Genomic DNA, 25,564 nt, shown 5'->3' on the forward strand with positions numbered 1-25,564 from the left:
GGGGCGAGAGGACGAGAGAGGGCCACGAGAGGAGATTGGTTACTGGTCTCTGGGTGTGGGTGCCAGTCGACGAGATCTCGTCAGAAGGGGAGCTGGGGAGATTGAGGGTGGAGGGAGCAAAGTGGAACCAGCTCGCGTCCCAAAGTCCCGAGTTGAGTGCGAGTCCCGAGTTTAAAGTTGAGAGTTGAGAGTTGAGAGTTGAGTGAGTAGAGTGAATAGAGCTGGAGGATTTTCAGCCGGCCGGCCAGCCAGCCAGCCAGCCAGCCAGCCAGTCAGCCAGTCGTCGTTCCGCTCTCAAACCAGAGTATCCTCTTTTCCTTCACTCCCGTGGTATCTAGTGACAAAAAAAAGCTCTGCTAAAGTTTCACTTTTGTTTTCTCTTTATTTTATTATTTTGATAGATAAATCTTTGACTTTATTGATTCATCTAATCAAAATGTATTTTATTGTAATAAGTTTTTTGAATAATTTATCATTGACTAAAATATTAAATTCATTATGTTTAATTTAGATTAATTAGTTGAAAGGGATTTAAAAAAAAAAAAGAAAAAAAAATATGTTATTCTAAATAAGAGACTAATAATTATCAAGTGCAGAAGTGAAATGTCGTAGCGTGTAATCGATTATTAGCGGATGTCATGGATTGCTGAATTCGAGAGCATTCAGAAGAGGAATAAATGAGAGAAGAAAGGATAAAAGAGAGAGAGAGCGAGAAAGTGAGTTAGTTTGAAGAAAGAGAAGATACTCGACGGTAAATCGTAAATAAAACCAAGAGAATAATCGCAGTGACCGAGATTCGCGAGTGGGTTTAGTTGAGCTTGAGGTTTTTATAAATATTCCCGTTTTGTTGGAAAATTAAAAGTCCTTTCTCCGGTAAATATTACAAATTTTATATGGATTAAGTTTTTTCAGTGTCACTGGTTTTAATATTTTTACAATTTTTAGAAGCATAAGTTTGTTTTTTTATAGTTTTTTAAAAGATGTCAGATTTAGTTTTTAATAACCATAATGTTTTATTTGTATTTTTTATCAATTCAAAGTATAAACTTTTTTATTGAAAGGAAAATTTAAATTGTTGGATGAATACTTTTTAACTATTTTTTGTCAGATAATTGTGTTTTATGACATGTAATTAGATCATAGAAAACATAAAAATTGTCGGATGCCTGCAATTACTCTGGGAATTGAAGTAATAATAACTTGAGTGGGAATGAGAGTTACAAATGGGATTATATTATTTTTTAACTATAAATCAACTAATTTAATTGTTGATAGATATATTGATGAATTTTAATCTATTTTATTTCTCACCAGTATTTTGACTTTTTATTGTTTACTAAAAAGTTAAAAGTAATATTTTATTCTTTCTTTAATTTAAAAAACGTATATAAAATTTTATAAAATGTAATTTATAATTTTTGCGACGGTCGTTTTTGTTATAGGCGGATATATCCTAATAGGAGAAATATTATATATTTTCCCGAAGATTGACTCTCGGAGATAGCTATGATGATAACATTGGATAACATAGAAAGAAGGTAAAACACAAAATGATAAAAAGAAATGACGACAGTCGTCAGCGTTTCTGAAACCGGAGCAGAAGCTGAAGGCACCTCGAGCGATTTTATCAAGTCAAGATCTCGGGTCTCGGGACTGTGCTAGGAAATAAGTCAGACGTAGAAATATAAGTACCGAAGAGTAAAAAGGAAGAAAATTAAATATAAAATATAGAAGGGAAGAAATGAGTGTATCATAAAGGATCTAGCCCAATAATTTATCTTTTGTAGTCGTCGCGTGGCAGCTGACGATCAAAGGACCACCTCGATATTTTTTATTATTATCCCACTATATACTATATATTATACGCAATACTATATACGCTATATTATACTATGGGTTCTTCTATTTGGATTAGACAGTAACGGGTGTAACGGATATAACGGATATAATATAACGGTATAACGAGGAGAAGCAATAAACTACCCAAGAAAAGGTGGAGGGCTGAAGGCTCAGGCGCTGAGGCTTTAAGATTCAAGGCTCAAGGCTCAAGGCTCAAGGCTCAATGCTCAACGCTCAATGCTCAAGGCTATAGGGAAAGGACGCCTCTAGTTATAACAAAAACCACCAGTTACTATACGGTGCTCAGCAAACCACCGGGAATGGAAACTGTTCTTAGTTGGCCTCAGACTTTAATCATTGCGAGCAAATGAACAACAACCAAGTTTCCGGGGACCGGAGAGGCGACAAGCCGGGAAAGTGTCAATTACAACTCATTTGGCTGAGTGTCGTACCTCGAGAAATAGACACGGTTTGTTAATTTATCATTATTTATTATACTTTTCATATTAATCTATTTATTAAAATTTTTCAATCAGAAAATTCTTCAATTAGATCAAAGTGATACATAATTGACAATATAATTTATCTAAATTGTTAAAATTATCATCAAATACTAATAATATAATTTAACTCTCTAAATTAATAATTCACTTGAAAGATAATAATCTATATGATGGCGATTCGGTAGGAGGTAGGTCAATATTTTATTGAATAAGCACGTCAATTTTTAACAGATCGCCTTGAAACTTTCCACACACTATTATATCTTTAGTAAAATATTTTAATTTATTTATAAGAGCCAGTTTTACTAATTTTTAATATTTTTACTTAAAATAAAACTTTTATTTCGATAAATATTTAATACCGTTTTTCAATCAAGATTCTATTAACTAACCATTATTAGTTTAATTATTTCAACGACCTCAATTAAAAATTCAGTGATTAAATAAGTTATTATTTTTTGAAATTTCAGATTTTCCTGATTGATGAATTAGTGTCGCGTGTCTCTTGATAAAACACCTTCAATTATCCGCGGCTACTACCGTTTGTTATTAAACATATTATTACACATATATATAGATATATGTTAATGTAAACGTAAATTCAATGCCAACCGAGGAATAAAATATAGACGATAATAGTAATAATAATAAAAAATAAAATAATGTGTAATACACGTGAACGATGTAATCGCATGAAACAATTATGATATTGATTAATAACGACGAGAAATAATTTAACGACAAATATATTAAATGTATAGAAAATAAAAAGGTAAATAATTAGATTTTACTATAATAATAATAATAATAATAATGAATCGATAAAATATTATTGTTTGTGGAATTTTATTAGATTTTCTAGACATAAATTTTTCGGAGGCTAAAGAGGACACGCGATACTCTGTTTCGTTTAAAAATCGATTGAAAGGGTTGAGAGTAAAAAGGTAAATAAAGCTGGAGCTTCTAAGTGAGGAAAAGGATAAAAAGGAAAGAGGAAATTCGAGAAGGAAATCGACCTAAGGAGCAGCCCTCCGTTACTTAATTCTCCGTTTCCCAGGCTAATGTTCGAGAGGTGTGTCTCAAAATGAAAGCTTTTAAAAATACTCGAGGCTTATATTAATAATTAATAGCTGAACCAGTCAGATTTTCTAGATCTGCCAGAAAATTTATATCAACTAAAATTTAGTTTCCATTTAAAAATAATGCCAACACTTGTCGTCTGATCGTTTTGACTACTTTAATCGATAACGTAGCACACTACTACGACCACAGTATCACTAATACAAATATAGAAATACAAATACAAATAAAACCCATAAGATAAGAGTTTACACTGCAAGCACAAGAGAACAGCTCAAGTATACGTTCGATTATTTGTCGTGAGCAAGTGGATTAATAACAAAAGACCTGATGAGAGTATACTGATTAAAATTTTTAAGAAATTAATACAATAATAATAATAATAATAAAACAGATGGATTTATAAAATAATTTATTCATCAAGAAAAATATTTGGTAAGTTTATTATTAAAATTATTGTGTTTTTTTAATTATACTACTATAGAAAATATTTGATAACAAAAAATATATTTACTTAACCTTGACATTTAAATACTGAATAACCAAAAATTTTTTAGAGTAAAAATAAAAATTTATGTTTTTCCGGTGTTAAAATAAAGTGCGGGAATAAAAATAAAAAATATTTTCAGCGTTTAACGATTGATAGCAAACAAACTGAACATTGGTTACTGATCCCTAGTAAACGTGGAGCCTCCGGGGAAATACTTTCGTTAGATCGGATTGGTTTTTGTTAGCCGCAGGACGAGCTTCAGCTTCAACTACCAATACGAGAGAGAGAGAGAGGAGTCGAATAAGCCGTGAAGGGTGAAGGGATTTTTAGTACATATATACTACGAGAAAGCTATGGAGGAATTGATGGGACGGGTGAAATTGATTGCACACGTTAAAGAGACCTAATAACCTTCGAAGCTCGGACATGGGTCAAGCCATACTACGCTTACACGGAAACGTAAAACATCACCCCATCATCTCATCATCCTCTTTAATTTCGTTTCCTAATTTATTTACGTCCGTTTTTAAGCCATGACTTTTCCTTATTATATTTTTACAATTATTATTATTATTAGATAGTTAGTTAGTGAGTGAGTGAGTGAGTGAGTTAGTGTATTAAGCGTATAAAGTATAAAATATTAAGTATAATTAGTGATTAAATTTAACCGCGGTATTAGATAAAATAAGGGAGGCTAAAATGACTAAGTGGCTGCTAATTATTATTTTACATCTGATGGTTCTGCTGGAGAGTGGCCAAGTCGGGTGGTCAAAGCAGCCGACCGAGCGCGAAGCTATTCTCATACCCGGTGACATAGTTCTCGGTGGATTGTTTCCGGTACACGAGAAGGGAGACTTTACATGCGGGCCCAAGATTTACAACCGCGGGGTCCAGAGACTCGAGGCGATGCTCTTTGCGGTCGATCAAATAAACAAAGACGAAAAAATTCTACCGGGAATTTCGCTGGGAGTTCACATTTTGGACACCTGCAGTCGAGATACCTATGCGCTCAATCAGAGTCTCCATTTTGTTAGAGCTTCATTGTCTAATTTGGACATTAGTGTGCTCGAATGTGCTGATGGAACTCCACCGAGAATGAAGAAAGCTGCTGCTGCAGGACGAATTTTTGGAGTTATTGGAGGATCTTACAGCTCGGTTTCTCTCCAGGTAACAAACTGCCTTTAATAACTATACTTGTTTTTTTTTTTTTTTTTTTTTTTCTATTCAATTCTAATTTTTTATTTTATTTATTTTATAAAAAATATTTATCTTTTGTACCGAGACCTAGTAATTATTTATCACAGTTTTAATTAATCAGACTTTTTCAGCGTTAATATTTATAATTACAACTTTCATTTGAAATATTTAATTATACAAATAAAGCCGAGCATAAAATAGTGTTAATAGTTAATTTTAATTAATTAATTATTTGTTTACCATAATAAACATTTAAATCGAGTCAAAATAAATGGTAATTTTTTTTTTAACAGAATCCCTAATAAAATAACTTTTATTAATGTTTTTAATAAATATTCATAAACCGTACCAATAAATTTTATTTATTTTTCCCCGGATTCAAAATATTCAACGATATTAAGTTTTTAAATATTGTGTTCTGGCGTATTCAGGCTTATAAATTTCACAGGTCCAGACCGTAAAATATTTAGCAAACAAATAGATAACATTATTATTACATTATTTATTTTTTACGTTCAGTATAAATTATTTTGACACCATCTGACTTTAACACGTATTACATCTGACATTTTTTAGTCACAAAACATCTTTAAAAATAAACTTTATATCTTTTTTATTTATTTTATTGTCAAAATATATTTTTACATTATATATTACCTACAATACCAATAAAATTAATTATTTTTTTATCGTTAAAAAATTGAATAATAAAAAAAAACTCATGTGTAGGATTAAATTAAAACTAAACTCCTTACTCGTGTAGACTTTTCGCTTACGCAGCAATATTATAATAATAATAATTATTATTATTATTATTATCAATTACTATGATAATCAATGAATTATAATTTTTAATAAGAAAATTAAAATAAAATTTTTTTATAAATATTATTTTGAAAATGTAATAAACCAGTCGAGTAAGTAGTAAAGAATTATAATAGTCTGACAATGAAAATCTTAATTAAAATAAAAATTAAAAAAAAGAATTATCATTGTAAATGACTCTTGAGAATGAAAATAGAGATAGGGAAAGGATAATAAAGAATAAGATATATAAAACAGCCAGAAAATTTGTAAGCTCGTAAATAAATAGAGAGATTTAAAGCGTTTCTATTATGCTTGTAAGACAATAAACGTGTACCGTTCAACCACGGTGTCAGGGAATGGATAAAAATAACTTAAGGCGACTAAATTAATAATGGTTTTAACATAAAATTTTCAAAAAAATCAAATTAAATTACACCAATGTTGATTATTAATAAATAATAATAACAACTGAGTATTATTAAACTAGGAGAAATTAAATTCGGTGAGTGAACTGAAATTGAAATTTCTGGCTTAACGCCAAGTTATCTATCCTTGATACTGTGTTTATAGAGTATAAACCGGCGTGTTAAAAAATTGTTTTCTCAATTCTGAAATCGATTTAAATAGGCGGTCTGCCAAAAATGTAAACATACAAAGAAAATAATAAATAATGGGATAATAAAAATATTTAATTTATTTTTAAGGTCGCGAATCTACTGAGGCTGTTTCATATCCCCCAAATATCCCCGGCCTCAACGGCAAAGGCTCTCAGCGACAAGACGAGATTTGACTACTTTGCACGTACAGTCCCACCTGATACATTCCAGTCGATTGCCCTCGTTGATGTTGTCAAGAGTGCTAACTGGTCTTACGTGTCTACCGTGCACTCTGAAGGCTCTTATGGAGAATCTGGTATTGAGGTATTTATTTATTTACATTTTAATTTTATAAAATTGTGTAATTTTTTTTTTTTTTAAATATAGATTAAGTTAATAAAATTAGAGTAGTAGTCAAATTAGTATATAGATATATATATATTAACAAATTATAGACTTCTCTTATATAGATATATATATATTTATCATTATTGATATATAATTAATAAACAAGTTTTTCAAAGTTTTATACATAAAAATATTTAATATAAATTATTAAAAAAAAAAAAGAAATTTTTTTAAAACGTCCTTACTGTAAATTGGTAATTATTTGGATAAAATGTTAATTATTAACAAATAAAAATGTATGTCAGGTGTTTACTCGTCAGGCGACGGAGAGGAACGTGTGTATAGCAGCTGCGGAAAAGGTTCCCAGTGCAGCAGATGACAAAGATTTTGACAGTATTATTCAGCGTCTATCAAAGAAACCGAACGCCCGAGCAGTGGTCCTTTTCACCAGGGCGGAAGATGCACGTAGAATATTAGAGGCAGCACGTAGATCGAATATAACTCACCCATTCCAGTGGATAGCCAGCGACGGCTGGGGACGCCAAAATAAATTAGTGGAGGGTATTGAAGCTGAGGCTGAGGGGGCTATTACCGTTGAATTGCAATCTAAAACCATTCCAAGCTTTGATGAGTACATGCAATCTTTGACTCCGAGCACTAACAAGCGAAATCCCTGGTTCGGAGAATACTGGGAGGATGTCTTTGACTGCAGACTACCCAAAAATCAACCTGTGATAAATAAAAAAAATTATATTAATAATAATAATAATGCTAATGCTAATGTTAATACTACCAATAATTATAATTACATTAAAAGAAACATTTGCTCCTCTAAACTACGACTCACACCGGCAAACGGGTACGAGCAAGAGTCTAAAGTCCAATTTGTGGTTGATGCGGTCTACGCTTTTGCTCTTGCACTCAACAACTTGCAAAAAGACCTCTGCAAGGGCAAGGGCCTTTGTCAAGCGATGATAGATTACGACAAGGGGATTTTCTACAAGAACTATCTACTCAATGTCTCTTTCACAGGTGAGATTGTTAAATTAATTAAATTAATAACTGATATGCAGCTTATCATTTCTTAAACTGTTTTAAATTAATATATCATTTGTTTTATTTTATGGGATTCATTTTTCATAAAAATATCTCTTAAATATCTTGATTTTTTAGACCGAAAAAAATAAAAATAACTGAGATACTTTTATTTATGAATAATGTCATTTTAAATGTATAGGATCTTGAGAGAGTAAAAAAAAAATATGAAAAATAGTTTTTTAAGTTTTTTCTTTTTTCATGTCGCTTACAATTCAAATAATTCAAATCTCATTAATAAATTTATCCGACATTCACTTAAGACATCCCTTCCGGCGAATAAAAATATAATACCTACAATATTTATCAGAATAAATTTTAAAATATAACTAACTAAAATCAATAACTCCCGTCTAGGATATGAATTTTTCAACAAATTTTTCAAACAAAGAAACAAACAATTGATCTTCTGAATAACAAAAAAAAAACTAGTTTAATAAATGAGCTCATTATTTCCAGCATCTTATCGATTCCAATTATTACGATTATTATTATTTTTTTTATGGATGTATAATTAATTAATTTTCTGGTTATAATTAATTGATCCAATAATCCAAATAATACTCGAGCACAATGAATAAATTTTGATTTTAATTTATTCATGTGAATAAATTAATGATTTTTTATTCAAGTTTTGGATCTTCTATCTTCTCAATGAAAAGTTTACAAATAACTGAAAAAGGATAATTTTTGAAGTTTATACCGGCCGGTGTGGGAGTTTAACCTGGTGCGTCTTTTAGCTTAGCCCCTGGGGCTCTTCTACTTAACAACCTTGTCCCTACGTGCTGCCTCTACTTATTAAGCTACCCAAAACTATACCCAACTAAAATTAGTTTACCTGTAGTTAACCTCACTACAAATTAATTAATTAACCACAATAATATTAATAAATTCATTAATTAATTATCTATTCTAGTGAATAATATAATTTAATATTATACGAAAAAATATAAACTCTACTGATGTATACATTAGTGTTATCGAAATTCCTCTTTGGATATCATCTCAATAGTGTAATAAATAAATTTTCATTAATAAAAAGTAGAGTGAATAACAATAATAGGGACAATAGTGAGTAGTAAGTGAACAGAAGATGATGATATATAAAAGGGTAAAGATAATGATCCAAGTGTTGTGAAAACGTGAGTAAAGAGGTGAATATAAAATACTTGGTTCACTTTAGCGATATCCTCTCACACTCTTATACTCTGATACTCGCGTCGTTTCTCACTAGGTGAAGATCAGTATTACATACATCTACAAATACATATCATGATATCACACTCGTTTTACGGTCTACGGTCTTCTATTCAGTAACACGTCAATATCCAAGAGGCTATCGATCCCTCGCTATGGAAAAATCGGCCTCGTCTGCGTTTATTATTCTCGCCTTTAAATTGCGGCCCATCCATACGAATAAAAAAATTAAAAAAAAAAAATATATAATAAAGAGCGCCATTTATGAAAAAAAAACTCACGCATATAATCTAAAATATATATATATACATGTATATAGGTACCATACCATCGATTTCATTACCATCACCTATGATGTTGAATTATATATTTTCCGCGAGTTATTTATCTTCATATATATATGATATATTATACCAGTGTCACTGGGTAGGATCAGGGTGGCAAGATACATAATCGGAAAATAAATTAGGGACAAGGTTGTCAAGGAAAATCCCTTTTGAAATATCCCAAGATACATTTTACCTCGTGACTTGAATGCTAATCATAATCATTATTTATTTTTTTTTTTTTTTTTTTTTTTTTTATAAATTCATATTCAGAGCTTACCATTTTTTATTTATTATTATTAAAATTTAAATTTCTAATAATAATTATTATTAAAAGAAACTTTTATTTACGTGTTAAATTTTAAAATTAAATTCATAATACTTTAAGTATTACTCTGTTTAATTAATTGATTATTTTTGCTCATGTTGATTTACAGTGTTAAAAATTTTCATTTAAAAGCTTTAAAATAATGTTTTATTTTACCCGGTGTATAAATAATCGCTAGTTCAAGAAAGTTTTTAAGACAAAGTTAGAAATTGAAGAAGATTACAAACTTAAAAATTTTCTGTGAAAACTTTTCTACTGCATGAAAACAAATAAGTTAAAAAAATTTTGTTTAAATGTTTTTTTTTTTTTTTTTTCATTTTCATTTTCTTTAGTTGGAAAAATAATTAATCAAAACTAAATACTACTAGTTGATCAATAATATTGAAAATATGAATTTTTTCCTTTAAAAATGATAACAAAAATTTAATAAAAAAAGGAATTGGATAACAACGTTCTAATTTTATCATTTGATCCAGCAAATAACGATTGAAGGTCAAGTGTCTCAAAATAATTCCCAGTTTAAAGCTGTTACTAACAACTTGTATATTTATAATGTATTGGTCGTATTTTAAATTAATGATTTTTCTACGACAGAATTAAACTTATTGTGTAATATAATATAATTTGTAATAATGGTCGTTGTGGTTAAATGCGTTCTGCGGTGAAAGAAATAAAAAAACAAAGTTATAAGAAAAACAAAGCTTAATAAAAATAAAAAACAAATGATGTAAATGCAGTGCGAGGAAAGAGAAACACGTGCATTGATTTCGTAACTCGAGAGTATGACCTAACACCCTTATATTACTTGTATTACTGCTACCACGTATATATAGCTACCTCGGGCAGTTTGTTAGTTGTCGTCGTTACACATAATAAGGACGTTGATAAATTAAAATATATATATATATATATACATGTATAAAGTTTATTTAAATATTTGCACATGCAATTTATAATATAGTATATAATAATAATAATAATAATAATAATATAAGCGCATGTGAGCAGGTTAAGCTGTCGTGTAAGCTTATGAATATGGAGTAGTAAATTTAAAATCAAATATTAATAATCAAATGATATTGTGTGTGTGTGTATGTGTGTATGTGTGTGTTTAGATTCTGCTGGCAGCGAAGTTAAATTTGATGAACATGGTGACGGTCTTGCTAGATATGAAATCCTTAATTTTCGTAAGAATGATCCAAATGCTACCAATGGATTCAATTATCAAGTAAGCAATATGAAATAAATGAATGTATTATATGTACAATTAAAATAAAATATTAAAAATAAAAAATAAAAAATTAAATGATAGGTAGTAGGAAGATGGTACAAAGAATTAACCATAGACATTGAAGACTTGGTATGGGCAAAAGGAGCCGAAGATATTCCAGTATCAGCATGTTCATTACCCTGCGAATCGGGGATGATACGGAAGCAACAGGGCGACACCTGTTGCTGGGTTTGCGACCGGTGCGAGGAATACGAGTACGTCTACGACGACACTACTTGCAAGGAGTGCAGCCCCGGACACTGGCCCCATCCAGACAAACGAGGCTGCTACCCTTTACCAGTTAAATACATCAGATGGGACAGTGCGTTCGCTATTGCACCCGCGGTTATATCCTTAATGGGGATTATCGCTACACTCGCGGTTGCTGGATTGATGTTTCATCACCGCGACACGCCGGTGGTGAGAGCCTCTGGCCGTGAATTGACCATTATATTGCTCGCTGGAGTCCTTGTTTGTTATTTAAATACTTTTGTTCTGGTTGCTCAGCCGACTTTCGCAACATGTGTGCTCCAGAGGTTTGGAGTTGGCGTCAGCTTCAGCGCTGTTTATGGTGCGCTTTTGACTAAAACAAACAGGTAACCAATATAATTTTTTATTAATTTTAAAAATATTTATAATTTTTTATTTTTCTTCATTTTTAGAATTGCTAGAATTTTTGACTCTGCGTCAAGATCAGCAGTAAGACCAAAGTACATCAGCCCAAGGTCCCAGGTGTGCATCGCGACTTTTCTGATCGGGTTGCAGGTGATGCTCACCCTAGTGTGGATGATAGTCGAGCCAGCGGGGACCCGGCACTTTTATCCAGACCGCCGGCAAGTTATCCTCAAGTGCAATATTCAAGACATGAGTTTTTTATTCTCCCAGCTGTACAACGCGGTCCTTATAGTAATAGCAACTGTTTACGCGGTTAAAACAAGAAAAATACCAGAAAACTTTAACGAGAGCAAGTTTATTGGGTTCACAATGTACACCACCTGCATAATTTGGCTAGCCTTTGTACCAATTTACTTTGGGACCGGTAATGCCCACGAAATTCAAATAACAACACTCTGTGTGGCAATAAGTTTGAGCGCCTCGGTGACTCTAGTGTGTTTGTACTCACCTAAAGTATATATCATAGTCTTCCAGCCTGATAAAAATATTCGGGGCAAAGTAACTATGGGTAGTAGTACATTTAAAAAACAAGGAAGCAGTGCTGGGACTTCCTCCGTTGCTAAATGTGAGTATATTAATTATTTTTATTATTATTTTATCTGTTAATCTAGCGAATTCAAAATTATAACGTTTTACTGACGTGTAATTTTAATGACGTGATGTATGTTGCATGCGTTTACTTGTTATTTAACATCAAGCTATCGCGTGTATTGGATGTTACATTCTTTTTTCTTGACTTTAGTTTTAGTATTACTAAAAAAATTATTTTTTTTTATTTCAATTTAATTTATTTTTCTAAATGATAAATATAAATATTTAGTTTATTTTTATTTTTTTTTCTTCAAGGTAAACTCTAGTTGAAAGTTAAAAGCTTAAAATTTATATTTTTTAGAGTAAAAATTAACGAGCGGTGGCTATTAGTTTGTAGAAAAATAAAATTGTAGAATATAGTAGTAATATATATAACTTGGGAGTGACATTTAAAATTTATGTAATCGATTATCGCGTTTACTTTCGATAGACTTTTATAGTATAGATATAGATATCATCAGGGAATGGAACTTAAACTAAAATAGCCAGTGCTATCGGGCTGCCTAAAAATTAATGATTACTTTTTTGACATTGTACGCCCTAGCTTATAATATTTATCGGCGTCCGAGTAGACGGTAATTTTAAAAATATACATCTACATCTGGTAATGTTATTATTATTATTACTATTATTTTGATGCTGAGATTGATCATTATTTTTAATTTGAAATTATAAATGTAAACTGAATAACCAAAACTAATTTCCGTAATAAATTAATCTACGGAAGGTTTATAAAAGTGGAATATAATTTAACGTTTAATGTTATTACGGTCTTAAATTGAGCGAGTCTTAAAATTAATTTATCATACGACTAAAAAGCATCAACATTTCATAATATAGTAAATAGTTAGATTTAATTTTATTTTAAGTTTAGGATGTTATTTTTAAATTAATAACACTAATTACAGTCTGATATATATACTATATTTTTGGTACAAAACTATAATTAACTGGATATAACTTATCAATAATAAAAAATAATGGATAAATAAATTATTAATTTGACGTTTGAGAAATTAAAAAAATTTTTAAATATTTAATCGGTACATTAATTTAATATTGCGATATATCTTTGTATTTAATTGTTTTAAATTGATTTAAAATCAATAATTTTAATTATTGTTATGGATTATTAATTTATTAAAATTATTTGTGATTAGAATTATAGATGACGGTAAATCTATTTGGAGGATTTGGTAGTGTAATTTCCTAAAATAAATTACCAATTAATTTTGGTTATTGGAGTAGATATTAGTAAATATATAATAGATAGTTGTATTTATAGAAGTGATCATCGGATAATTATAATTGATATGATAATATAAAGCTAAAGGTATATATTTGGTTACAGATACCGGTTGTGAGATGAGCAGTGAACATGTACCATTACGTAGTGCATTGTGTGCTGTCGTTCAAACTTCTGTGGGTGTTACCGGTGTTACGGAAATTTCACAGTCATCTAACGCTTCTGAACAAGTCGCTCAGTTATAAATAAAAACAAAAATATTCCAAATAAATAAAGACTCGCTACGACTGACATCAGATAGACGTAGTCAATAAAATAAAGTTAAATTATTTAAAATAACAAGACTTGACAGTGTGACTGTTTATCTTATTTTAAAGATTTAAATAAAATAAAAGAGCCTAAATAAAAATGAAAAGCCTAAAAAATGCTCTGTGCAAAAAAGACTTGGAACATTTATAGACAGCTGTCAATGCTACTAAGTAGTAAACATTTATAAATATCTATAACAAACATTTCCATTATCAATTGAATTTTCTGACGAATTCTATTACATTTGTTATCAGGTTATCACATATATATATCTAAATAAAAATATTAACATAGTACGTATACATGTTCTATTCGATTGTTTATCTATATCTCATTGTTGTATTGTTAATTGGTTGTTGATAACTATCACCATTTAATTATTATTATTTGTAAAGAATTTATTATAAAAAAAAAAAAAAAAAAAAAAAAAAAACATTTTAATACAACCCAAGTTAAAAAGTTTTAAAAACTTGAGGCCTATATAAATAGTCAATAAAATTTTATTTTAATTAACTAATATATTATTATGATTAATTGTTTTATTATAATGATGAAAATGATTGTTATTATTTTTTTAATTTTATTTAATAGACAAAATCTAGTTAAAAATAATAATAAATAAATTATACCAATTAAATATTTTTTCGAAAATTGTAATTATTGTTACAATTAATTTAACGTTAAAGACATATTTATATTGTAAGCATAATTAAGAATAAATAACAAACAAATAATGCACTGGACAGAGAATTAAAACAAAAAATAATAATTATATATACATATTGTTTATTGTAATTATAAAGTTACCAGAGTATAAGTTTCAGTTAAATTGTAAATAAAATGGTTTAAAATAAAATATAAAAAAAAATAAAATAAAACTGTATGACCAACATAAAATATAAGAATAAATGAACCAGCAATGTAATACTTTATCACAATACACCCGTATCGTTAATTTAAACATGGAGATAACACAGTTATATTCATTAAGGTCAACAGTTTATATTAACATATTGTATTATAAGTATTTAATTAAAGTTATTTATTGTTATAGATATTCTCAGACAAGTGTAGACTACTCGATTTTATTTAGCAACTAAAATAATATTAATTATTAATTATTTAAAAAATATTTATATAGACTGTGCAGAATATGGAGATAGAGGATGTATATTATGTAGCAGCAAATTTAATCATAATCGCGATTAAAGTTGGGACACAGTGTTGTTATCAGTGAGTTACGAAAGTTTGTTTAATGTGTTTGTGAATAAATTTTAGTTTGTATCAACTGTCGGATCCATACGCAATTATATTTATTGAACAAATAAAATCTATGGCCTGGACAGCTAAATTTTTTCCAATTATTAAATTGGTCAGTATTTATTTTTAATAATCAATTATTATTATTATTAGTTAAATATGAATTTGGTTTTTAGGGCAGAGGTAACAGATTGCTGTCAATAACTTGCATTAATAATGGACCAGTGATTCCCTTTAAATTGTCGGACATTGGTGAAGGAATAAAAGAAGTTACCGTCAAAGAATGGTAATTAAATTATATTAAAAAATTTTATTTATAATTAAATAAAAATAATTGATAACATTTAATTAACAAACTTAACAATAGTGAAATAATAATAATAATAATAATAATAATAATAATAATAATAATAGGTTTGTAAAGCCAGGCGATAAGGTATCACAGTTTGACAATATCTGCGAAGTACAAAGTGACAAAGCCTCTGTAACAATAACAAGTCGTTACGACGGGCAAATTAAAGCACTTCATTATAAAGTTGAGGAGGTGGCACTTGTCGGTGATGCTTTGGTAGATATTGAGTTACCAGATGACACCTCCCAAGAAGTTGCTTCCCCCGGTCTAGGTGTCAATGAACAAACAATATCACCCCCCGATAAACACAATATCATACAATCCAAAGGAGCTACAAATGAATTTTCCGAGACGAATCCGGGCGAAAACTTTAATAATAACAAAATACTTACCACGCCAGCTGTCAGACGGCTGGCTGCTGAGAACAATATTGACCTTAAAGAGGTTCCGGCGACGGGAAAAGCCGGGCGAATTCTCAAGGAAGATTTTTTAGATTTTCTCGATAAAGATTCCGGAAAATTTATTAAACCTGAAGGAAACCACCAGGAGGGTGAACATGGTGGAGACCCTCAAATTGTTCCTTTGATGGGATATCAGAAACACATGTGGAAAACTATGTCGCAATCTCGGGTAAGTTTTAATAAAATAAATACCTCCCTCTTGTCTTTTTTTATCCTTGCCATTTTTTTTTTTTTTTTTATTAATAATAATATTATTATTTATTATTTCAGAATATTCCTCATTTTGTTTACTGTGATGAGTGCGATATTACAAAGCTAGTAGAGTTACGTAATGAATCAAAGGATTACCTCGAAAACCAGGGAATTTCATTGTCATTTACTCCATTCTTTGTTAAGGCAACGTCAAAGGCATTGGAAAAATATCCGAGATTAAATTCATGGCTCGATGAACAAGCCCAAGCACTAAAAACATTCAAAACTCACAATATTAGTCTGGCTATGGATACTCCTCAGGGGCTGGTAGTTCCTAATATCAAGGACGTAAGAAATTTAACGATTGCTGATATTGCTCGAGAACTTAATCGACTTCAAGCATTCGGTCAGAAGGCTGCTTTTCCTCTAAACGATGTCACGGGTGGAACTTTTAGTTTATCCAATATTGGAGCTGTGAGTCTTTATTATTAATAATACAAATTACAACCAAGTATTAATTAAATGTTTCATTTTATTTTATTTTATTTTATAGATCGGTGGAACATACGCCAAGCCAATGATTCTACCACCCCAGATAATAATCGGAGTTATCGGAAAACTACAAAAACTACCACGCTTTGATAAAAATGGAACCATTAAATCAGCAAACATTATTTGTGTTAGCTGGGCAGCTGATCACCGAGTGGTTGACGGGGCAACCGTAGCCAGATTTTCCAATCTCTGGAAGTTCTATCTCGAAAATCCATCTCTCTTAATGATATAATAATAATTCCATTTGATTTTTATTAACAGGTCATTTTTTATATTTTTTCATAAATATACAGGATTATATATGTATATTTTTTTTTTTATTTCATTTATTTACATCCGAAATCAACGTTAAGTTTCATATGATATGGTTCCATATATTTTATAATCAACCATAGTAATCATAATTATTGTTTATAATAATAATAATAATAATAATAATAATAATAATATTTAAAATGCTAACATGATTTAAAACTATCTACTTAAATACAAATCATCCAAAAAACATAGTCAGTCTGTCAAGTTTGAAGTAGAAGAGGTATTGATCGAGAGTATTGTCACCCTCTTGCATATATACAGAATTTTTTTGTCACTCATTTCAAAACATTATTTATATTGTATATATAGTCATTTTTTATCAAGAAATTTTAGTATTTTTTATCACTCCGTTTACAGTATTTTTTATAATATAATCTATAAGACTAAAGACTCAACAACTATAACTGAGGATATTATTTAACCTCGTATTATTATTATTATTATTTATTATTAAAAGAGTATATATTATAAAAAAAATAATTTGTTATACATATAGATTGGGAGTATACCCAGCATACCAGAAGATTAACTTCCACTTCCGTGACCGTGACTTTGTAATCCCAGAGTCTATTAATTTTAGTTATTATTTATTATTATTATTATTATATATTAGTTATAGTTTACGGTGTACCTGAAATTTATAGTAATCAGTAAACTCCATTCACCCTTATTTTTATGCGCAATAGTTTACGTATTTTTTATTTTTTTTATTTTTATGGGTTATTAACTAACACGGAAATGGCCTTTTCTGTCACAAAAGTATCTTTTTTATTTTATATTTATATTTTTCATAGATCGGGCCATATATATATATATATATGACTAGTCATCTAGTATTTCAAACATTTTAAATGCTTTAGATTTATTTTTCTGTTTCTTAATTATTTATCCGTATTATTTTGCTTTTATTAGTAATTTGTGATACAATTTACAAGTTTATAGATTTATTTTTGGTATTTATGCAGTCGTGGTATTTTTAATAACAAAAAAACTAAGTAGAATTTTACTTTTTTTAATTATAAATATAAATTTTTTCAATAGTATCATTTTTATTTGTAAAAAAAGAATATTTTTAGAAGAAAAATGAATTTACCGCTAGTATTTATTCATAAGTTTTTGCCAAAAAAAAAAAAATTATACAAAATTTATTTATTACCAAAAATAAATAAACTGCATAATTACTTATAATTAAAAGAGAGAAACCAGAACGTTTAGCTATGGCAGCATCACGCTTTTTTTTTTTATTAAATTAATTTATTATTGCTATAGATTAACACACACTGACAATAGTTTTATTATTATTAACATATCAATTATTATAAAAACAAGTAAATAAATTGATATGTTAATAATAATTTATTAAATAATTACAACAGAAAAACTACTTAGATCTATCGTATCACTGGGAAGTATTATTTTGTTAATTATTCATTTTTAATAATATCATTAAATAATATTTATTATATTTTGTTTCTCTCTTTATATGCAAGGATTAGTCTTATAGTTTTCAGTCACTCAATAATTAAAAAAAAAAAAAAAAAATTAACAGTGACTTTGATTATTTAGCATAAGTTTAGGTACAAGTTTATTATTTCTTCTTCTCGAGAACAACCATTAGAATTTTTAACTATACAATAAACCAGGAGATTTGTCTGTATAAACAATAAGTGCCGTATAAAAATAAAAAAATATAACTTATTATCTGAATTTATCGTAAGTAAATTATAGTTTTATAATTTTTTAAGTCGACATAATTTTTAGAAACTAAATGCATTTTGATAAGTCAAAGAAAATGAAACCATTAATAATTTTAATAAAGAAAGTATCTCCTGGATTTTATACAATTGCATTTCAACCAGTGATATAAATATATATAATTTAATTGGTAGACAACAGTATACAATTTTTTCATATATATATATATATATATGTATATATATGTATATAATTTTTTTTTGTTTTCAAGTATTTCATAAATTACGGCACATAGAAGAATATTTCATATTTATTTTTGTTGGCATTATCATTTATCTTTGACTTTAAATAATTATATATCTTAAAGTAACATAGATATATATATATATATATATATTTATATAAATTTTTTTTGTATAATTAATATACAATATATTTTTTTAATTTATTATTATAATTAATAAATTAATAGAAAGTTTATTTAATCAACTCACAGAAAAAGGTAATGAGTTGATAAAATAATTTATTTGAAAACAATTAATTTTAAATGACAGTGAGTATTGATAAAAATATAAATGTGTGCGTATAACTAATGTGCGCATGCTAATTTTTATTGAATAATTCAATATAATAATAGAGTTAATGGATTTAAATATTTCCTTTTCAAGTACAAAAACTACAAACAAAAATTAAATCCTCCGAGTAAATATACATATATTTATAATATGTATATGCAATTATAATAATAATAATAATTAGTATTATTTGTAAATACAAAAGGTACTTTTTGTTTTGTGCATTTTATAGAAAACACAATTGATTAAATACTCATATATTTATAGTTTGTCCCGAAATAAGTGGAACATTGCGCGAAAATAGTACGGAAAATACTAATCAGTCTAATGTTGACATTGGAAAACTAAAATATGTATATACTGGGGAAAAAAAAAAAAAAAAAAAAAAAAAAAAATAACTTGATTCATGAGCTTAAGCATTATTCTATTTCTTTTGAATCAAGCTATTTTTTCCTAGTGTATATACATAATCGAAAATATATAATCTAAAGATAGAAAATTGTCATGACAAACTCACCATTATAGTTAATTCGATAACATGCTTATAATTGTTTATCTTGCTTTTTTAATTTATTTTATTATATTTTTTATTCATTGATGCCGACTGATCATCATTGTAACAACTTCGCCAGTTGACCTTAAAATAGCAACCGCACGATCGTGATCTGAGTTTGAAAAATCAATTCCATCAACTTGTAAGATTTTATCACCGGGACGGAGCGTCCCTTGGGCTGGTCCGTCTGGATTTACTTTCGTAACTATTATTCCCTGTTTAATTAAAAAATAAATAAATAAAAATATTTTTCGACAGTAGGAACTAAATTGGAAAAAAAAAAAAAAAAAAAATAATAATAATAATAAACCTTACAGTTTGATTTCCTGCTATACCGCCAGCGATGCTGAAACCAAGCCCGGGATTTTTTCTAACCTTTACTGGTATCTGAAAAAATAAAATAAAAAATTAAAGATTGATTTATTGCAATCGAAAAATAAAAAAAAAAATAATTACCACATTAACATTCTTATGCTGACCAAACATCCACTTAATTTTGGATTTTGATTTATAAATATCAGAGCCACTATTACTGAATGAACAATTAATATTATTAGATACAGAAAGAGATACAGGAGTACTACGACCTGAGTTATTTTTATCACTGTGAAATTCAATAGAATTATCGAGTGAAAGTGAGGGTGTGTAAGGATGGTTTGTTGAGCCATCATTTTGGTGAACCATCGGCATAGACATTGGTATGACTGGTGAAGAGGGTGATGATATTTCATCTTTATTGCCATTTAATCTCCAAGAACGATCTGAATGTCTTAGCTGATTGTGAGCGGAGGACAATGGGCTGCGATATTTTCTACCCGTAATAGGTGACGTCGGGGTGCAGTTATTTATGTCACTGTGACTCTTATCCCGAGAACAGGAGAGCTGATATCTGTCGTAGTCATCTTGACTTGAATAAACATTTCTCTCGTTTATCGAAACAGAATCATTGTCAGACAACGAAATAGAACACTCGGGACTTTTAATACTACGCATTATTGGTATCCTACTGGGTTTATCTTGGCGAAATATAAAATTACGGTTATCTTGATCATTATTACTATTACTATTGTTATTATTATTATTATTATTAATATTAACATTAATAACCGACGAGGTGTCAACAATACTCCCGCCGCCGCCGCCGCAGTTACCGTCAACAACGTCATCAGTATTACTGATATTGCTATTGCTATTTCTGCTGCTGTTGCTGCTGCTGGTGCTGTTAATATTTATCAAACGGTTCTCCTTACTTCTAAATGAACTCGATAAATGATTGTCATTATGGTACGGAATTAATCCTCCTCTACCACAATCTCCAATTCCTTCTCCTCCGCCTCCTCCTCCTCCTCTTCTTTGACCTCCTCCGATACCTCTGGCATCGGTGTCAGCATTGAGTCTATTCAATTGCTGAAAAAAGGCAGCCTGCTTGGAGAACGCCGCAGCGATGTGATAAGGGGGTGGTGCCAATGGAACTTCACTACCCGGTTTACTATTTCCCAAAGACTCGACCCCGTTGCTGTCGTTGGGACTCTTGTAAGACTCTGCTAACTTTTCAGACTCAACGATTTTAGCCGTATTTGTCCTGGAGTACTCCTCGGGTTTCCAAGTTGAGCTGACGTAATCCGCGATCGTAGGCGGTCGTGATAAACTCTCGTTTGTTTGAGAGTTTCGTATGCACTTGGCTTCTCGTATTTCAAGAGATGACTTTTCCAATGCCAGCACTGGACGACTTTCTTCGGAGTAATCTGGACTTGGACCGTCCACTTGGTTTTGTTTTGGATTCATTTCATCTCTTGACATTATATATAAGTTCTGAAATTCATTTATATATATATATATATTAAAATTAAAATAATTTTCAATTTAATAATAATAATAATAATAATAATAATTATTATTATTATTATTATTAATTACCTCGTGGTATGAATTATGATTAATAGAAGAGTTAATCATAGGCGTTGCTTTAGCAACAACAGCTTCTTTTATCATACCCTCTCGCTCCATATGAATCTAAATAAATTAAATAAACAATTAAATTTCTCACAAGTTTGTAGTTTTAATAACTTACTCTTTGATCATGTATAGACTGGTGATGAAGATTACGCGCATGGCGGGCTAAATTACGCAGCTCTTTAGGATACGGGGTAGGTGCACGATGTAATTGTCTCGGGACCTCTGTTTCTAATTCCGTGGCAAAACATATTCTTCTTCCAGTTCCAACAATTGAACCGGAAATTGGTCCCACTGCTTGCTCCATTTCTATAATTTCAAACCACCGATTTAAAGAAAAAATTAAATTAATTTGAAAATTACTAATTTTAGTTACTGTTTTTATTATTATTTTATTATTAGTTTTACTTTACCCTTTCATTCCTCATCCACCACACCGCTCTCAACTAGCAGCGTATGATTTATTAGAGTAATTTTTGGTTAGTTATTAAAAAATTTAAATTTATAAACCAGAAGAAAAATAAGAAAAAACTTACGTTCAAGATCCTTACGCTGCTTCTGAGGTAGCATAAAACAACTGAGTATCATCATGTCTTCCTCGTGATTAAACTCCTGTTGTAGAGGTACCAACGGCTGGCTCTGGTTGTCGCTCAGCCAAAGCGCCTTTAAATTATTTAAATTAAGCATCGAGACTGGTAAAAACTGTATGCAATTATTGACGAGATTTAGGACACAGAGGGAGGATAAATGTCCGATTTCCGGCGGCACACTTGTTATATTGTTAGACCTGAGCGACAGAAGTGATAACGCACTGCAGCTGCCGATCTCCGGTGGTATCGAACGTAGATAATTATTATCAGCATTTAAACAGTGCAATTTACGGAGCAGCCCTATCGAAGATGGTAAATACTCGAGAAAATTTTTCGTAACTATCAACTCCTCCAAGCTCGACATCTGTCCAATGTCGTCTGGCAGTGAATTTAATTGATTATCGTCTATTTTTAATGTTACTATTGTACGTAAATAACAGAGCGAGTCGGGTAATTGGAGAATCTCATTTGAAGAAAAATTTATTATCGATATATCACGCCAGCCCTGAATTTCCGCAGGAACACTGTCAATCGAGTTCATCGTGCAATCGAAATGATTCAGCCGGTACAATTGCTCGATGTTAGCTGGAATACGCCGGATGTCATTCCCGTCAATCCACAACTCGGTTAAATTTGTCAGATCGCCAACCACCTCAGGTAATTCTGTGAAGTCATTGTTCCCGATATCCAGACGCTGAAGATTTACCAGACGGCTCATCGATTTTGGTAATGTCATCATGTTGTTTTCTCTAAGCTCAAGAGTTTTTAGAGCTGATAGCCGTCCAAAATTTGCTGGTAAGTACTCAATATACGCGTCATTTATATATAATTCACGTAAGCCTGTTATGTGTGTTATTGCTTCGGGAAAACGCTCGAATGGATTTACACTCAAGTCTATTGAACGTAAATTTTTACATTCTTTAATATTATCTGGTAATTCTTTTATACCTGAAATTTAAAAGATATATTTAATTTACTATTTTTCCTCTTATTATTTGTAATAATAAGTATATTTACTATTTTTACTGAGATCTAAACTCTCAAGATTAATGAGTGACGCTATGGCGGGTGGTAATGTTGTAATTTCATTGTCACTTAATGACAATACGCGTAATTCATGACACTGAAATAATGGCCTCGGTAAATCCTTTATCTGAGAAAAAAAAAAAAAAAAAAAAAAAAAAAAAGAGTAATTAGAGACATTTAATTAATTATTCAATAATAAAAGATTATATAAACAAACAGTGACTTTAATTAAACACGTAGTTCAAAGTAAAATTGAAACTTTAAATTGATTAAAGTACTCAAGTTATCAATTTCTACAGCACTTAAGTATACAAACTTTGTAAATTAATTATTTAATAAAAGTTATTTTTAACTTTAAGAAACTTTAAATAACCGCTTCCATTAGACTACTCTCATAAATTAATAATAAATAAATAAATAAATAATATCTATCAACTCTTGAGCTATTTTAAACAAGTGCTCTACTTATTTTTATAAATTTGTCTTTTTTTTTTTATATTAAAAAAAAAAAAAAAAAAAAAAATATGTTAATTAATAATAATTATTAAAATTTACTCTATTGGCATCAAGATAAAGCATTTCCAGTGTCCTCTCATAAATGAACACATCTGGTGGTACATCATAAAGATTGCAATGATTAAGTTGTAATTCACAAATGTCTTCTTCCTGTGCTCTCAAACATGCAGTGCATTGCCACCAAGAACTACCCATTTCACATACGTCTGTAATATTTAAAAAAATAAATAATAATATTAATTAACTAGATTGTTTAACTGTCTTAATTTAATATAAATATTTAAACAATTTATTTAAGTAAAAGTAACAATAAATACCCTTGGATCGTCAGGAACCGACGAACAGCATGTGCAATGTGTTCAAAGCTTCAACCACAATAAAATCATAGGTAGTGACAAAATATGACAGATGTGTGGTTGCATTTTCTTCGATTGGGTCTCAGGCACATCATCCTCTCTTTCAGTCTTGGTCCTCGTAAATCCAATTAATCAATGATCCGAACCCCTTAACCCAACCAGCCGTATGATTATTTTTTAATTCAAAATACCACCAATACTATTTTATTAACCAATAACTTGAATATTTCATCACCCTCAACGAAATATTCCAAAGTGGCCCAGATTATTTTTTATTTCAACTCCAACAATCAGTATCACAGTTCTGTTAATAAAAATATATCTTGTGAATATATTATATTTTATGGTAAATTAAACACAAATTGTCCCTACCAGAGTCCATTCTGCCACAGGGATGATCGATAAGAGGTTCAGGTTTCAAAGAATTATGTATCCAAATATAATAAATAATATATTATATTAAATATCTCTGATGATGATGATGATGATAATAAACACTGGAAGATATCACTATTCAGTGATATAATTGTAATTAGTACAATTATACTTATTAGATAAGTAGTTGATTAAACTTGAGTGTTATTTTATTAGTATCGAGTAGGTGTATAATGGTATGCCGACTAACAGCTAACAGCTAACGGAGCTTCTCCAGAGTTCAGAGCTCATAGTGATCCGTCACTGGCAGCTGGCTTTACATTGCTTGTGGCTTTGCCTCCAATACTCGAATTGCTGTTATATTTACCTGTATCATCCTCTATATAATATACAACAATATCTGTGTAAACTGCACACAGGCTGTATTCTCCTATTATTATATATTTTATATTATATATTATATATTATATATACCTATATATGTTAGTATGTTAGGTAGGTATATATTTTCTCCACCCTCAACACAGAACAGCAGAACAGCAGAACACAACACCAACACTGACAGTCAGTTTAGCTTGCTCTCTTTTGATCCCCTTGCTGTTCCCGACGTCCCGACTGGTCCCGACGTCCCGACTCTACTCTGCTTCGTTCTGACTCGAGTCTCCTTCTTCTTCCCTCTTGTGCTCTTCTAGCTCTCACTCTGGTCCATACTAAATAAACTTCATGAAACAGCTATCAACAGCGCTACCGTCGCGGTTCTTCTTTTTTAAAATATGTTTATTTTTATACTCCCAGGGCCGTACCTATAATTTCAATTTTTTATAAAATAGTTATTGTTTTTCATTTTTTTTTTCTTTATTTTTGTTTAAAAAACTTGAAAAACAAGATCATCA

At 29.7% G+C, this 25,564-nt stretch overlaps 3 protein-coding genes across 7 annotated transcripts; 2 read left to right on the forward strand and 1 right to left on the reverse strand.

Annotated features, from left to right (window-relative positions):
- On the forward strand, window positions 1–13,846 carry LOC123261907 (metabotropic glutamate receptor). Of its 3 annotated transcripts, XM_044723784.1 has the most exons (13): window positions 1–330; window positions 512–873; window positions 1,443–2,308; window positions 2,376–2,530; window positions 2,813–3,114; window positions 3,196–3,857; window positions 4,052–5,079; window positions 6,621–6,836; window positions 7,166–7,892; window positions 10,922–11,034; window positions 11,119–11,672; window positions 11,739–12,316; window positions 13,694–13,846. In XM_044723784.1, the coding sequence occupies exons 7-13, from the start codon at window positions 4,612–4,614 to the stop codon at window positions 13,831–13,833; spliced, it is 2,796 nt and encodes a 931-aa protein (XP_044579719.1). In that variant the 5' UTR covers window positions 1–330; window positions 512–873; window positions 1,443–2,308; window positions 2,376–2,530; window positions 2,813–3,114; window positions 3,196–3,857; window positions 4,052–4,611; the 3' UTR covers window positions 13,834–13,846. The 3 variants fall into 3 exon arrangements, with proteins under 3 accessions (XP_044579719.1, XP_044579718.1, XP_044579720.1); XM_044723783.1 differs by lacking the exon at window positions 2,376–2,530; XM_044723785.1 differs by lacking the exons at window positions 1–330; window positions 512–873; window positions 1,443–2,308; ... (1 more) ...; window positions 2,813–3,114; window positions 3,196–3,857 and having other exon boundaries at window positions 3,895–5,079.
- Window positions 7,453–25,453, reverse strand: LOC123261905 (protein lap1-like). Of its 3 annotated transcripts, none has more exons than XR_006508808.1 (11): window positions 24,669–25,453; window positions 24,258–24,600; window positions 23,980–24,146; window positions 23,416–23,551; window positions 22,345–23,346; window positions 21,927–22,117; window positions 21,773–21,868; window positions 20,312–21,667; window positions 20,171–20,242; window positions 19,820–20,070; window positions 7,453–7,589 (listed from the first exon to the last, which is right to left on the reverse strand). XR_006508808.1 is itself a non-coding variant. In XM_044723782.1 (11 exons), exons 4-11 carry the CDS (start codon window positions 24,133–24,135, stop codon window positions 19,894–19,896), a joined length of 3,186 nt encoding a protein of 1,061 aa, XP_044579717.1. In that variant the 5' UTR covers window positions 24,136–24,146; window positions 24,258–24,600; window positions 24,669–24,806; window positions 25,146–25,453; the 3' UTR covers window positions 19,762–19,893. The 3 variants fall into 3 exon arrangements, 2 of the variants coding, with proteins under 2 accessions (XP_044579717.1, XP_044579716.1); XM_044723782.1 differs by lacking the exon at window positions 7,453–7,589 and having other exon boundaries at window positions 19,762–20,070; window positions 24,669–24,806; window positions 25,146–25,453; XM_044723781.1 differs by lacking the exon at window positions 7,453–7,589 and having other exon boundaries at window positions 19,762–20,070; window positions 24,669–25,050; window positions 25,146–25,453.
- Window positions 14,976–17,022, forward strand: LOC123261908 (lipoamide acyltransferase component of branched-chain alpha-keto acid dehydrogenase complex, mitochondrial). Its single transcript, XM_044723787.1, has 5 exons — window positions 14,976–15,269; window positions 15,334–15,443; window positions 15,572–16,139; window positions 16,241–16,636; window positions 16,716–17,022. The coding sequence occupies exons 1-5, from the start codon at window positions 15,231–15,233 to the stop codon at window positions 16,944–16,946; spliced, it is 1,344 nt and encodes a 447-aa protein (XP_044579722.1). The 5' UTR covers window positions 14,976–15,230; the 3' UTR covers window positions 16,947–17,022.
- Window positions 25,454–25,564: the final 111 nt, after the last annotated feature.

This window comes from Cotesia glomerata, linkage group LG3, assembly GCF_020080835.1.
Source record: "Cotesia glomerata isolate CgM1 linkage group LG3, MPM_Cglom_v2.3, whole genome shotgun sequence".
Classification (NCBI taxonomy): Eukaryota; Metazoa; Arthropoda; class Insecta; order Hymenoptera; family Braconidae; genus Cotesia; species Cotesia glomerata.